Here is a 15907-nt window from a genome sequence, read left to right on the forward strand (position 1 = left end):
GCCAAGAGTTCTACCAATATATTAAAGGGGAGAAAGAATTGTTGAAAAAAGCAAAATCTTCTGAAAAGAATAGCCATACAAGTACTTCTGCAATAAATTAAAAATATTTTTTTGTATGTAACCTTAATTAACAGATAATTTATCTAAAATAAAGAGCTCCAATTTTTATTTCAAAATTGATTATTTTTATATACTCTATCCTAGATTTCCTAAAACGTCCCGTCGAGACTCTAGTCAAATATGACAACCCTAGTCATATGCGAATGGAATACGGGCGTAAAAGCGGGGGGGGGGGTGCACGCAAAAAACCCATATTGTTGTTTTTTGTTTGAGCGGTAGCGAGCCGCAAAGAACACCGCGACGGAGCGAAACGTTTGTTGATGTTTCAAAAAAAAAAAAAAAAAAGGGTCGTCCCGGACACAATCATCATCATCATCTCGTCGTCGTTGTCATCGGCGGGCGCGTGCGCGCTCTCGAGTCTCGACCCCTCTTTAATCGCCGTCGGATACCAGAGTGTCGGACCGCGCTGGCTGTCACCCGCCCGCCAGCCGAGACGACACGTCCGGTATGCGCACCACTTAAATTGTATTATTTGTATTACTGAATGCATTACGTCTGCGCGCGGCCGAACGACCAGAGTCGTGGTGTGCCGTGTGCGTGTCGTCAGAGCTCGGAAGCTGGGCGTCGGGCGGGCGGGCAGTAGGCGGGTAAGCGAGCGGGCTAGCTGGCGACCTTCGGCGGCGTGTACGCTTCTCCGTCGTCGGGTATTCTTACTATTATTATTATTTTTATTATTTATCGTTATCGTTTCAAGGGAGAAAAAGGGGGAAAAGAAATAAATACCCGAGCGCTCGCCGCGACGACGCTCTGAACTATGTAACGCTGCAGCTTTATCCGACGACGATGATAATAAAAAAAACTAGCGTTAGCGGATCCCTTATCTCTCCGTCTCTCTCTCGGCGTTCGGCGTACATATCGTCTGGTCGTCGGTGTTGTTGTTATTATTATTATTACTATTATCATGGTTAGTCGTTACCGCACGGCGATGACGGTATTATTGATGTAATTATTATTATTGTTTTTGTTGTTCCGCATGCACGCGCGCAACGCATCGCCGCCGCGCGATCTTCGTCTTGCCGGCACATCGTTCGTCCGACGGCGTTTCGCTCGGTGAACGTGCGCGTGCCAAATTCGACAGATCCGGTCGTCTGTCCGGTCCGCGTGCCTCAGGCTCCGAGGACGTCCGCCGATCGTGATCACGTCGTGTTGACGTCCGTTGACAACTGTGGCCCGTGAGTATACCCGAGAGTCCGCTGTAACTACGGCTGTCCCCGTACGGTACTGTGCGTTGTCATCTTGATAATATGTCGAACAAACTAAATATGCTATTGATAACATAGTATTTCCTGGTTAGGTTAATATGGCTCATTTAGACATTTATTTTAACCCTAACCCGACATCCTCTCCGAGTAGGCAATCAAACAAATTACTGTTATGTCGGTGTAGGTATTGATCGTTGAATTCTTGCAATTCAACTTCCTCAAAAAATCATTATTATTCTATAAAATATGTTAATATAGATTAATAGGTATTAAAGCAATATAATATAGATGGCTACATAATAATAGGTAATTGTATTATTTGCTGTTGAAAATTAATTTAATATTTTCTTTTAATGACTTGTCTAATACTAACTTTTTTGCGTTCAGTAAATAGTATCAAATACAATATTAACTTATTGTCATATGGATTTACATATTTTAATTTCATTATAAAAATTAGTTATAGAAACATTATTAATTAGTTCTTTAGAAATTATTTTTTTTTTATGAATTCAAATATTTCTTTTTGAATAAAGTAGAAGGATTTTTTTTTCTGATCCATTGCTTATCATTGCTACATAGTGATATAAAATAATGACATAATTATATTCTTAAGGCTTGAAATTTGTAGATTTGCACCTTACAAGTTACAAATTACAATTTGATCAATAACAATTGATCTTTTGATGTTCTAAATTGTTAACAACGGGGTTAACAATGTTATATATTTTACTAAGATGTTACTTAATTGGGTAATATTAAACTTTATTAACCAATTCAGTTTATTTTTCATTAATAGCAATATATATTTCTTATGTATACCTACATTAAAATAACATTACACCATGCCCCCGATACCATTATATAAATTTTGTTTATGTTTTATCTAATCATGTACCTATCTATCTATTTATTTCATAAACCATTAAATTGGAAAATGCAAGTTATTATAACTAATCTTCATTATAATTTATAGGAATTCAAATTAGAATAATTCATGGACATTTTATATTTGAGTTATATACTTATTTAGTTTTTTTAATCTGTAGATTTTCAATTTATAATAATGGAAAAACAAAATAAATGTAAAGCTTAATTATGGTGTCATACTCAGATAGTGTAACATCTAATTTAACGGCAATCGCCAATAATAATATTCAACAAACAGATCAAGCAATATTTGAAGCTGATAAAAGAGCTGTTTATAAGTAATTATTAAGTTAATGTTTTTGATTATCTATATATTTCCTTTCCTAAAACAATTGTTTTTCAGACATCCACTTTTCCCCTTACTAGCATTACTTTTTGAAAGATGTGAACAAGCTACTCAGTCAGCAGCCATTTCAAATTCAGAAAGTTTTAATATGGATATACAAGCTTTTGTTCAACATCAAGAAAGAGATAGAAAACCATTTTTAATTAATGATACAGAAATTGATGGACTGGTATGTGTATTAATCTTGTTTTAAATAAAAATGTACCTATGACCAACAATATTGAATCTATATATATGTTCGATATATTTTCAGAAAATAAATAATGAGTTTCACTTGGCTTAATTTTAGCTTATGAACATTTTTAACAATAATTTGAATAATAAATGCCAATATTTATTTTCATTAATTTTATGTTCTTAAAATGAAGTGTAATTTTTTTCAGATGATTAAAGCTATTCAAGTATTACGAATACATTTATTAGAACTAGAGAAAGTTCAAGAATTGTGCAAAGATTTTTGTAGTAGATACATAACATGTCTCAAAATTAAAATGCAAAGTGAAAATTTATTGCGTTCTGATTACACATCTGGTTACTTAGAAAATAATAGCAGTGGCAATTCAAGTAATAGTAATTCTCCATTATGTCACTCTCCACACCATAGTCAGGTAAACATAACTGTTATTTATAGAGGTAGGCCAAACTAAAAAATATGGTTTTGAACTGAACGTTTTGAACATTAATTAGAACCCGGTATCTTTGTAGCTTAATCATTCACTTGATTATCAAAGCAATGCTTATTTTTTCATTGGTGGTTCTTCAGTGAAATGTCTGCTTTTGGATGGTGTAATTTGTTTCAGTGGCGTAGCGTGGGTTTTGAGAAAGTGTAAGCAGAAAAACTAATGTATTGTAAATTTATTAGTAATTTTATTTGCAGTTAACTACATTTAATTGGTAAAAAATATATGGAATTCCTTATAATTTTATTTTATAACTTTTAACAATTTATATACAATTATAATTTTATTCAAATAATTAAGGCGGCAGCTCCATTTCCGTTTTCAATAATTAAATAAGTGTATACAATTATAGATCTATATTCTATAACATACTAATACGAAAATAATTATTGACGATTATCGCCTTATCAGAAATAAAAATAATTATAAACCGTTTGGTAGTGTGATGTATGCATAATCATAAGTGCATACAAATTGTATATAAATACGAGCCCCCTTCCTCTACAACATTGCATGTAAGTCGTGTCTATTAGCTCACGTAAGCAGTTTCAGAACATGTTACTCCAACGACACAACACGTCAATACCAAGTGTAATAGAACAAAAATAGATTTTCTAGTTTTTCCACCATCATAGGCAACGGCAGACGATGATGACCAAAATATGGCTGTGTTCGTCAAAATTATTATCTTATATTCTAAACATATTATTTATCATTGTTGAAACTTAGAAAAAAATTAGTCAAAGATTAAACTTGAATTTTAATTTGTTATTATAATAACATTAATATTAACTTATTTTTCTCTTTTCTCAAGTGTAAGTAGTGCATACATGCACGCTACGCCCACACATTTTGTTTGGGATTTTGTTTATTGTAAGCAAAACTTGTTTTTTCTCAGGAAATGGTTATCGTTGACAACAATCGAGGCAGTACCGATATTATAGTTATATGTATATTGTTATTGACTTGTTAAACAGATTTTATTTTAAGAAAAATTAATTAATACTAACCTTTTTTATTTGTTTGATTTTTCAAACTGAATTGAACATTTGAAAAAAGGTTTGATTTTTTATATTTATAACAGTTCGACCTACCTCTAGTTATTCAGTATTTACATTTAATATTATTGACTTAAGAATAAACAGATAAATCATGGTGTATAGAAATTTGTCTTCTACCAAACCACAATTTAATGGTTACTTTACTACAATGTATCTGTTCAATGTATATGGTTGTAGCACAGATTATATAAAACTTATTTAATTTAATCTGTGGTTGTATGGTAATCTTTATGTTAACAAAATCCACCATTCTCACCCAATAAATTCAATCATATGATATTCCATTGCTTACAGCAATTAATTATATGGCAGATAGTTAATTTTTATATTGTACAACTTATCTATTTGTTTAAAAATCAGTGATAGTAGTTTAAGAATAAGTTGATTGATTTATTATCAATTAGGAATATTAAAAAATAATTACAAGTATTTTAAGACACAAACAATTAACAATTTAATAAAAAGCTTCTTTAATAACCCAAATGATAATGTTACCTTTAATTTTTACAAGAGGTCAATTCACTCTAAATTTTAAACTAACTGAGCTAAATTGAAACTTCTGAGCGTAAAATATGTTATGTTACGCACTTGTAAGACATAAACAACACATGCAGGTGTGGCGTCCTCTTAAGAGAATGTCAACGCACTATTTGTTTTCTTTCTCTCTGGATTTTTGAAGGGATGACATATCGATTTATCTAAATATTGTCTCGAAACAATTTAAATATCATTTAAATTTACAAAATGTTTTTGTTTATTTTTAAAGTAATCAAATAACAAAAAAATATAATATTGATATGTCATTCCCTCAAAAATATTATTCTTTATATATTTTTTGGGCGACTTTACTCTAGGATTACTTTAAAATATAGAAAAAATTATTAAGTGTAAATGTGTTTTGTCTATGTTGAGCATTGGCCAGAGAAGAAATAGAACGCTTACATCCTATTAAAATAAAGCAAAAAGCCTATGAGGTCGTATAAATAATATTTTTACCTTTAAATTTTATAAGAGGTCAATTCACTCTAATTTTTAAATGAACAGAGCTAAACGTAATCTTCTGAGCATTAAATTTGTTATGTTACACACTTATAAGACGGAGACAACACAAATGCGGGTATCACATATTTTTAATATGATATTAATTTTGGAAGTTACGCAGTATTTTTATTGAATAGCTGCACAGGAGACAGGACACATATTTATATCTGAGCATGGGCTGTGGAAATTTTTAGAATCTTGTATATAGACGCCACATCTGAAGAAGTGGTACTCTCATTGTGAGGGCTAGGTGGAAAGGCTGGGCTTATATAGGAAAGTGTTAAGCAGCACTATTAGACGTGATCTCTGACAATGCCAGGACGAAACACCTTGCCACTCTATTGGATTTAGAAAATAAACGAGTCAAATCAATTATTTTCCATACATCTAGAATTATTTACTAATCTGGATATTCTAATTTATCTTAAGATTTTTAGTATAAATAAATATGTTTCTTTTTGAGTGTTTTAAATACATACATTTAATAAAATATATCCAGTTTACAGAAATAAATTTAAAATTACACATCAACCTGTTCCTATATCAACAATGTCAGTTTACAAGAGAAATTACTATCATTATAATAGTTCACTTATTCACATCCATGCTTAGAGTAATGTGTCTACAATAATACAATGCATATAATTAAGCATTTATTAGTGTTTATTTGTGCGAAAATTAAAACAAAAATTATTAAAATAATTTAATCCGATCTTAATAAATTAATATATGTCCATATTTAGGTAAACTTAAAATATGTTTTTATTTTATATCTATTTTATATTTTAGTTTATTATGGTATATTAGGTTTAGGTTTATAATCATGTTTGACAGGTGATATCCTCTTCAGGAGTTTCTGTGCGGCAGTCTGGTGGAGACAACGATGCTATAAAACCAAAAACAATAATGGATTTAAAAAATATAACTAGCCTTTTGTCGAATATACCATCTTCCACATCTATAGAAATGAAAGATGTATCCCAAGCATCAGATGTTTCCCAACTTGATTTGACTGTCACCAAATCTACAATTCAAAATTCTACTTTAGAAAAAACACCATTATCAGCAATCGGTACAAATGTATTACAGAGTAATGTTTCTATTTTACACGGTAGGTAAAAATTTATTATTTATACTAACTTTAACCTTTTTTTTTATCGATTTATGAATTTAATCATTGTATATTTTTTTCTTACTTTATCGATCTCCAAGTATCACAATAATTGCATTAGTTAGTTTTAGCCACGACTAAATAAATAGTTATGATTACAAAAAAAACTGTTTTTGTCCGGTTTTTGCATATCCCCTCTATTCTGTACACAAAACCATTGCTCGTAGTTCTCCACATTTCATTGATTGAATTGGTATATAATGGAAGCAGAAAACCTCGCGATAGACGAGGCAAGAATGGTATGCGTATTATAAAGTTGTGATCATACCTATTTATTTAGTCATGGTGGTACATTTTATCAATAATTTTTTGATGTTATATATAGCATATGTTGTATCATAATCATTAATAAAAATAACGAATATTGAACATAATAATTAGTAGTATAATAACATAATTAAGTAATCAAATATTTGAGATTTCAAACTTTGAACTTAAAAGATGTTAAGATATTTTAAATAATATATAACACATTTTCAATTTTAATGAATGAAATTATTAAAACAACAAACAATTTTCTACCAAATTTCTTAAATAAAATATATTAGTTGTTAATCACATGTTATATATTTTGGATTACATAGTTAACAACATTTTGTTTGTTAAAATATGTTCACAATAAGTAATAATACTAATTAATTGAAAATATATTAATTACTCTTTGGCCTAGTTGTTGTAAGTTTATATATATTATATATAATTTAAAATTATAAAATGAAAAAAAATTGGAAAAAAATTAAATAGTACAAAATGGAAACATATAAAATGACTGTACTTTTACATATATATATATGTGAGTTTATATTCTCAGGTTCCTTATCAGCTACTAGTGGTGGTTCTTGTGACGAAGAAGATGACTATTTTGGAAGTAAAAAAAAAAGGCAACAAAAAAGAGGAATTCTTCCTAAACAGGCTACAAGTGTGATGCGCTCCTGGCTTTTTCAACATTTAATTGTGAGGAATTATTATATATTATACCTAGTTTTAAATTGTAACTTCATAAAATTGTTTTGCTGACACATTTTATTATGTAGGTATTGATTACTCCATATACCCTTATTGCCCTATATGAATGATAATTATTTATCTTTCTGAACACCATACAATAATAATGTCATGTGCAAAAAAAAAAAATTAAGGAGTTTGTTTTCTTATCCATATATTTTAATATATAATATCTTAAATAAGTCTTAAATTTTTATTATTATTATAATTATTATTAAATTCTTCAAATAATAAATTTCTAGATATTTAAATATGTTTTCTTCTATTAAATAGAAAAAAATGAAGTAAAATTGATTTTTAAAAATTATTCATTGACTGTGATTAATTTGGTTTTTAAAATATATTTGTTAATTAAAAGAATGTGACACTATAGTTTGTTGTTTCCGTCTTACAACTGCGTAACATCACAAATTAACGCTCAGCAGTTTGCATTTAGTTCCATTAGTTTAATCATAAGTTTGACTCTAGTTTTTAAACTAACAAAATTGAACGTTATCTGATTGTAAATTTGTTATGTTATGCACTTGTAAGATGGATACAACAAATGCCAGTGTTATAATTTTAATAAAACATTTCAATGACAGAAATATATTGGTTTTCAGCATCCATATCCTACAGAAGATGAAAAAAAAATTATTGCAGCACAGACTAATTTAACATTGTTGCAAGTAAATAATTGGTTTATCAATGCACGGAGACGAATATTACAACCAATGCTTGATGCTTCTACACCTGATATTGCTGGTATTTTTATTTTTATTGTTATAAGTGATATAACTGTATGATCAAATTTAATTAGTATTTGTATATTTTTAAATACAGGTGAACAAAACTTTACTCTCTCTAAAGATAAGTCTGTAATTGTTGATAATAACAAGTTTTCGTGGCCTGTTGACGATATATTACAATCTCAAAACGTTAATGGTAAATAATATCACAAAAATCTCAAATAAGCATATACTTACATAGTGTCCTACTGAGATCTGACAAATGAAATAACTTTTGTTCTAATCAATATTTTTTTTAAATTTCTTTCAAACATAATTCACTTGTGCTACATTTTTGTTTTTTAATACTGAAAATAAAAAACTTAATAATTCATAACAATTTTTTCAAAATGTTCAATATAGTCAATTTGTAAATCTGATTTTCAGAAAAATTTTTGTGGTAAAAACACTTATCTAAGTCAAATTGCTGATTTTTTAAAAAAATTTTAAATATCAATATTTTCATTAAGTAAATTACGATCTAGTTTATGTTAGAAATATTTTAATTTCAAAAAATGAGTATATTGACCAAATAATATTACTATAATAAAATAGTAGATACAATAAAAAATTAATTAGATTTTAACATGAACCTATAAAATGTTCATATAAAATATTTTTGAAATTAAAATGTTTCTAACATAAACTAGATAGTAATTTACTTAACAAAAATATTGATATTTAAAAAAATTGTAAAAAAATCAGTCATTTGACTTAAATAAGTGTTTTTACCGTATAATTTTTTCTAAAAATCAGGTTTACAAGTTAGCTATATTGAATATTTCGAAAACAATTTTTATCAATTTTTAAGTTTTTATTTTCAGTATTAAAAATAAAAATGTAGCGCAAGTGTCTATGAATAATATTTAAAGAAATTTTTAAAAAATATTGATTTTAACAAAAGTTATTTCATTTGTCAGATCTCTGTGAGACACTCTGTATATATATGTGTGTATGTATGTATGAAGGTGGATGTGTGTGTTCCTTATATTTGTATATGAATGGGTGTATTTACGTGTATGCAGCAGACAAAAAATAATATATAAAGATTTTAATTCATATGTACAATATTATTTTGAACAATTATATTGTAGTAAGTAATTATATGATTGCCTTTTGAGAGGATGTAGATATATATAATTGTAATATTATATTAATTTGTTAAAGGATATCAAACTTACTTATGTTGTTACTATCCTACAAACAGTGAACATAGTTAATTTGATTTAAACACTTCAAATTTTGCGTAATTAGCTTTATATTAAATGGTTTGTCTTCAAACTTGAAGGTTAATAACCCATTATGTAAAAGTATAAATTAAAAATTGTCATATTAAAATATTTAAAGAAAAAAATCAAAATATGTTGGCTAGTTTATCTCTTGGATAGTAGATTTAATTATTCATTAATATATGTAGACTGAGATAGAATCACCACTTTCAATCTCATTAATATAATAATATTAGATTTAGGTACTGTTCACAAGTAATTTTTTTATTTCAGTATGATTAAGAAGTTAGTTTACTATATAAAATAGTTATTATCATCATAAGAATTCAAGAAATTTTTTTCTCTCCTCCCCTTTTATGAGGTTTAGTTGCCCCTAATATATACATCATTACATCAAATAATCAATGGTATTATTAAACTGTTATAATAAACAAAAGACAATGAGGGGGGGGGAGCACTACCTAGATCCCTTATGACTAATGTAGAGTCCTCTTAATAAATACAAGACTCCTTACAAAATATATTTATGTATTTATTACTATTAAATTATTATTATAAATATTTTTAAATGTATTTTATTCATTAATTAAATGCTAATAAAAAAATAAATAAAATTATAGTAATTGATTAATATTTATATAAACTTCCATTAATATATGATTGATACTTAAGGGAAACTCTTGTTTACATTTTTTTGATTAATTGCTACTTATTATTAGGGTTCGGGGCTTATTGCACGCAAATTACAGGAAATATTTATGCAAATATGCACTTAAAATAACCGAAATATGCACGAAAATATGCAACTCTATTTTAATAACCTTTAAAATCTTTATTTATTAATTTAAATTAGAACTTTTTTTTTTTTACAACAATAAACATGATCTATATTATTATTTATTAGTTAATTGATAAAAATATATTTATTTATTTATTATTACTGTGTATGTTTGATATGTATATTGACCGAAGCATGAATGTAAATAAATAATGTTAACCTTTAAAATAAATTTACCTTATATAAAATGAAAACTGTGCAAATATGCTATAAATAACAATTAAATTGTCAACATTTGTCAAATATGTGTTTTGCCTAAAAACGGTAAAATATGCAAAAATCTGTGAACAAAATTTTTGTATTTCAATCCTTTATGTCTTAAAACAAATTTATATCTTACTTAGATTATTCTGCAGTCATTATTAAGAATATGCAAATTCAACAAGTCCCGAACCCTACTTATTATGTTACTTTATAATTAAAAACAGATAGAATCTTAAAGGGGATTGGAGGCGGTGATTTAATAAGGAGTCGTGTATAGGCAATTCGATGTCTTATCCTCGTCAAGGAGTTTGGTTGTGTGCAAATTAAATAATCATTAGTGTGCGTAGATGCGTAGATACGTTCAGCAGCCACGAGCCGCTCGTGAATGCCACTCACATTCTCAGATTAATAAATCGAGAAAAATGAAATATATTCTTCTATGTATCTCCTATAAAAACTACCAAAAGTGGTAGTAAATTAAACACACTTCCTGAAGTTCGATTGTAATTTCTAAAAATGGTTGAATTCGTAAGCTTCTAGACTGCTTTGTAGGAACCACTTTTTTGTTATAAAACCCAAAAAGCCCAAAATAAATACAAATGTAATACAATTATTTCATGAGATTTTTTTTAAAAATATTTAAATTGTATAGAACTTTAAAATTAAAAATTGAAAATCGACTTCCTAGAAAGCTTAGTTATTTTGTAAAAGAATTCATATATATAAATTATTAAAATTGGACATTCTGAATTATCTATAATTTACCACTGCTTGTTGGTCTAAAACGTTCAAAAAATATACGCAATGCGATCCCCTTAATATTTATTTTTAACTTAATTTATTTTTATTAAAAAAACAAAACATTTATTCAAAATCATTACATGCGTACACATTGTTTTAAACATTTACGTACTAATTATCAATATCATTGAACTACCGATAGATTTCTGGAAGGTTTGAAGTTGATTTATACACTTATTTCATTTTTTTTTTAAATATTATATTCTAATATAATTAAAATTTCCATCTTTTTTTTTTATTTTGGGATAGAGGCTTCGGCCACAAGGGTAATTAGCCTGTGGACGGTCGGGGAGGGAACTGTTGGGTTTGGTACTAGTGGATATTTTGGAAGAATTTCGAATGGGCACCCGTAGGTTTCTGCTATGCTCGGGATTCGAACCAGCGACAGTGCGCGTCGCAATTGACGCCTTAATCCGCCCGACTATTACACCCCCACTGCCATATTTATTTTATGTAATAGTAACAATATTTAATTTTTAGAAAATTCAAATGAATCAAATTTCGGTGAAAGTGAAGCAGAGGAAGAAGAAGAAGAAGAAGAAGAAGAAATTAGTGATATATTTTCTCAACATAGTGTTAATGAATCAGATTAGTCGATGCTTTTTTGAATAATTTTAAATGTTGTACATTGTGCACCATATAGTAATCTTTTTATATGTGTTGTGTATATATAAAGTATACGTGCTATTATATTATATAAGGACGAGTATTCGTTTTATATGGTGAAATTATTAGTATAATGTTGGATTCATTAAATATGTCTTATACATTAAACAGAGGTTCCCAAACTTTTCATGGTTTGACCCATTATTGGAATATGTTCAAATTTGGACAGCCTTCAACCTATATTATTGAAATTATCGAAATTATTTTTCATTAATAGTCAACATTTTTGCAATTATATTTAAACTAATGTGCTGTAGTGACACATCACTTTTACACTTGTAATTGTTGCAATAAAATTAATTTCTAATATCAATAGATTTAGTTTCAAGAAAAATAATCATATATATTTTATTTTTATATTCATATGTTCTAAAATCGTTGAATATGAGATATTTTCTGTTGTACAATCAATATATAAACATTCCAAAACTTAATATAACCCATCATTATTATAATCATTTTTGAGTCGTAATCCACAGTTTGGAAACCTCTGCATTAGGCAATGTGAGATAATGACTAAACATTTTTATATTATAACACAAAGCCATATTGATACTTTTTATAGATTATAAATGTCATTAAATGAACCAATAAAGTGTTTATATGAAATAAGTAAATGTTCCAAGCCTTTATAAGTATTATAAGTTATAACTAATCAATGACTGTAAAAACAATTTGTACAAAAGTAAATGTTAGGTAGAATAAAAATTGATTGAGTTTTAACTAGAATTTTTACATTATTTAAAAAAATTATAGAAGTATTATATTACCTATTATAAAATACTGATGATTTAAAAATTGACACTAATGTAATATCATTTATTTAAGTTGTATATTATCTCTTATGTATTTTGATATTAATTTTCAAAGCTGGTTAGTACAAACTTGTGTATTTTTAGAAACATTCTCCATTAAACTTAAAGGAAACATTGTTATAGAAATAATAATACTACTTTAATGAAAAATTGACATCAACTCTTTACATTTGTTAATAATTATGTATAGTAAAATGAAATTAGTTTTCCTCAACGAACATTTTTAGAGAATGCCACACCCGTATTTGTTGTCTCAGTTATATAAATGCGTAACATATCAAATTTATGCTCAGCAATTTTTTTTTTTTTACGATAATTGAGTTTTTAATTAAGTTATGCGCGTATTATAAATTTTAAAATAAAAATGCTCACAATTCACTTAAAAACTGAATTATCATAAAAAAAACACAGACAATGTTTTTACTATCAAGTTTCATAATAGGTCTAACGGAATAAAACATGAACTGCTGGGTGTAAATTTGTTATGTTACGTGTTTGTAAGTCTGAGACAACAAATACGGGGGTTGTGCCCTCTTAATGCTTTAAAATAAATTTTAAAATACCATGATAAAATTGTAATAGACAGCAAATTCTTATGTAAACTAAATTTGTTATTTTTATGAAATATATAAACATTCAAAATTAATTCTTATTCTATAAATATAATTGTTTACATTTGTAAATTCATAACTTTTTTTTGGTTTTATCTTTCATTACCTAATTTTACATTTTCTTGAAAAATCTATTCATAAGTACTCAATTATTTTTAGGATTAACTTATTTTTTTACTCTAATTTTTTGTCTTATATTATGTATAATTATGAACAAATTAATTATATTTTAGAAAAAGTCTGCATAATTATTAATTATAAATATTGTATATTGAATCTTCCTTCTGTGTAATCTTTTGTGAAATTTTAATGGTTTTAGATTTGAGGTAATTTATTTTTATTTTAGCGAACTTTAAACAATCTTAAATTAATTAATAATTGACAAAAATAATTGTTATTTACTTATTTGATTTTTTTAAATTAGGAAATGAATTTTATAAATTGCCATTCTGTATGTTGATATTCTATATACATGTCTTTACATTTTACCCATATTTTACACAGGCATGAGAAATATTTATGTATCTTCCTTAAAAAAAGTATGACTCAAATGCCAAAACATAACTTAATTATCATTCTTCAGTACTATATTTTTAAACAAATATAAATTTTTCTTGGTTTCTAGAATTCATCTTAATTTATTAACTATTATTTTTTCACTTAAATAAATAATTATAGGTATTGTAAAATAAACTATATTCATATGTATTTTGTGTTTAAAATAATACCGTGTATGTATATCATTTAAAATTTTACTTGCTTATTGTTTTATGTAAAATAAATCGTAAATTTAGTGATAATAAAATGTATGTTGTTTTGAATTGTAGTATGATCACTTATGGATATGGGACAAGTAAGGTGACCAGATATACAATAAAAAAAAACTGTGATAAAAATATTATACTGTGAATTATTATATCATATATTAATATTTTATACACCTACATTAACAGTTATTTAAGAAACTACAATTTTAAAATTAACAATCGTTAAGTAAGACTTTGAATCTTGTTAGTTTAAAAATTAATTTTAGGTCAATACTAAATTGCAAAACTCTGGTCAACCCATATTAAAATTTATTGAACTTGCAAAATATGCATATACAAAGTAAGAAGTAGTAGTAGTACAGTAATCATACAATTAATTTAAATTAAAATGTATCATTATTTACCATTCATAATCCAAATAATAATGTGTTCCTTATTGTAAAATATCATCTACTTCCATAATTTTTGTATAAATAATGCTGCGAATACGCCGCAAACGCCTTTTTATTGAATTTTAATTTGCAATTAATGTTAAATCGTTATTTTCTTTGGCTGTGTTCTTTATTGTATATTATTTAGCTCTCTTTAGGTTAATAAAATCTGTATCACCTTCATAAATGTGAGCTCTAAATTTTTAAACTGTAGTTATTTCGTCGTCTGTTTTAATTGTTCCATTGTACAAGTATATATACTTGTAACCTAACACACACAGGTGTTAGGTTAGTTAACACACTCATCGGATTCCTATATTTACTTTTTTTTGTTCATAGTATAAATATTTGTAATTAAACAATCTATATTTGTACAATACAATATATACGCACAATAATACGAATATATTATAACTGTGCACAGTGAGTGTAGAATTGTGGAAACAGTAATTAAAAAAAAACCTTTTAATGAATAGGTTTATCTTAAGAACTTTTGATATTTGAATTTAGATTATACTATATTTTACTTTAGAATATCAGCTCACAAACCTGTTTGGTTGTATAGTGCACATAAAATCTTTATTACTTACCACGATATGGATAAAACGGTGTATACTCGTTACTCCGGGCACCGAGGGAACTCTTCTCCTTGGACCATCCAAATGAACGAGCTCCGTGGTTTCGTACTCATTCTTCTGCGGTTCTACTATACCTAATCGTCGTGAAAAATACCCCCCCCCCCCTTTCAACGCGGCGACTATTAACGGTGGCCAGCAAATAACGTGAGGTTTAGCGGTGGGAATGCATGAAAACGGATGAGATTCGGGCGCAGCCCAGTAGCGGTCTCTCAGTGGCTGTAGTATTACACTATACGTATAATGCTGCATAGTTAAATAAATTATCACAACCTAAAGTACCTATTGTAATATTTAGTTAGTTTTCTATTCTATTTTTGTCTCAAAAGTAAAAATATAAACATTCGTGAAGTTGGCCCTTACACTTTTTCAAAACAAATTTTGCATAGTGCCAAAATTTTACAAGTAATTGGCAAAAATTCGCAAGGCCAACCCCGAAATTTGCAAGTCAAAAACAAAGGAGTTATAAGGGGTGGAATTGAGGAAGGACTAACTTCACCCAGCCTTTACATGTTCTCCAAAACTTTCGAAACTAGTGTCAAAACACTCGTTATAATTAGCAAGAATTTGCAAGTCCACTCCCGAAA

The 15907-nt window shown here is 27.5% G+C and overlaps 1 protein-coding gene and 1 pseudogene across 3 annotated transcripts in view; one reads left to right on the top strand and one right to left on the bottom strand.

The window, feature by feature from the left end:
- The window catches only part of LOC149061078 (uncharacterized), a 288522-nt pseudogene that overhangs the window by 84640 nt on the left and 187975 nt on the right, over window positions 1-15907 (bottom strand). The gene's annotated exons all lie outside the window — the stretch shown is intronic.
- Window positions 814-14385, top strand: LOC107169687 (homeobox protein PKNOX2-like). 2 transcript variants are annotated; one of them, XM_015519513.2, is made up of 9 exons: window positions 826-1292; window positions 2372-2530; window positions 2596-2767; window positions 2982-3206; window positions 6215-6491; window positions 7363-7505; window positions 8159-8300; window positions 8379-8480; window positions 11876-14385. In XM_015519513.2, the coding sequence occupies exons 2-9, from the start codon at window positions 2421-2423 to the stop codon at window positions 11986-11988; spliced, it is 1284 nt and encodes a 427-aa protein (XP_015374999.2). In that variant the 5' UTR covers window positions 826-1292; window positions 2372-2420; the 3' UTR covers window positions 11989-14385. The 2 variants fall into 2 exon arrangements, with proteins under 2 accessions (XP_015375000.2, XP_015374999.2); XM_015519514.2 differs by lacking the exon at window positions 8379-8480 and having other exon boundaries at window positions 814-1292.

This window comes from Diuraphis noxia, unplaced genomic scaffold (genome assembly GCF_037042655.1).
Source record: "Diuraphis noxia isolate RWA-SAM2 unplaced genomic scaffold, SU_Dnox_SAM2 contig0001, whole genome shotgun sequence".
NCBI classification, from domain to species: domain Eukaryota; kingdom Metazoa; phylum Arthropoda; class Insecta; order Hemiptera; family Aphididae; genus Diuraphis; species Diuraphis noxia.

Bases quoted from the DNA above. Each gene is read 5' to 3' on its own strand.
- LOC107169687 (XM_015519513.2), top strand. From the start codon at position 2,421: ATGGTGTCATACTCAGATAGTGTAACATCTAATTTAACGGCAATCGCC. The intron at 2,531-2,595 runs GTAATTATTAAG...ATTGTTTTTCAG, and splicing joins GATAAAAGAGCTGTTTATAA to ACATCCACTTTTCCCCTTAC. The intron at 3,207-6,214 runs GTAAACATAACT...CATGTTTGACAG, and splicing joins ACTCTCCACACCATAGTCAG to GTGATATCCTCTTCAGGAGT.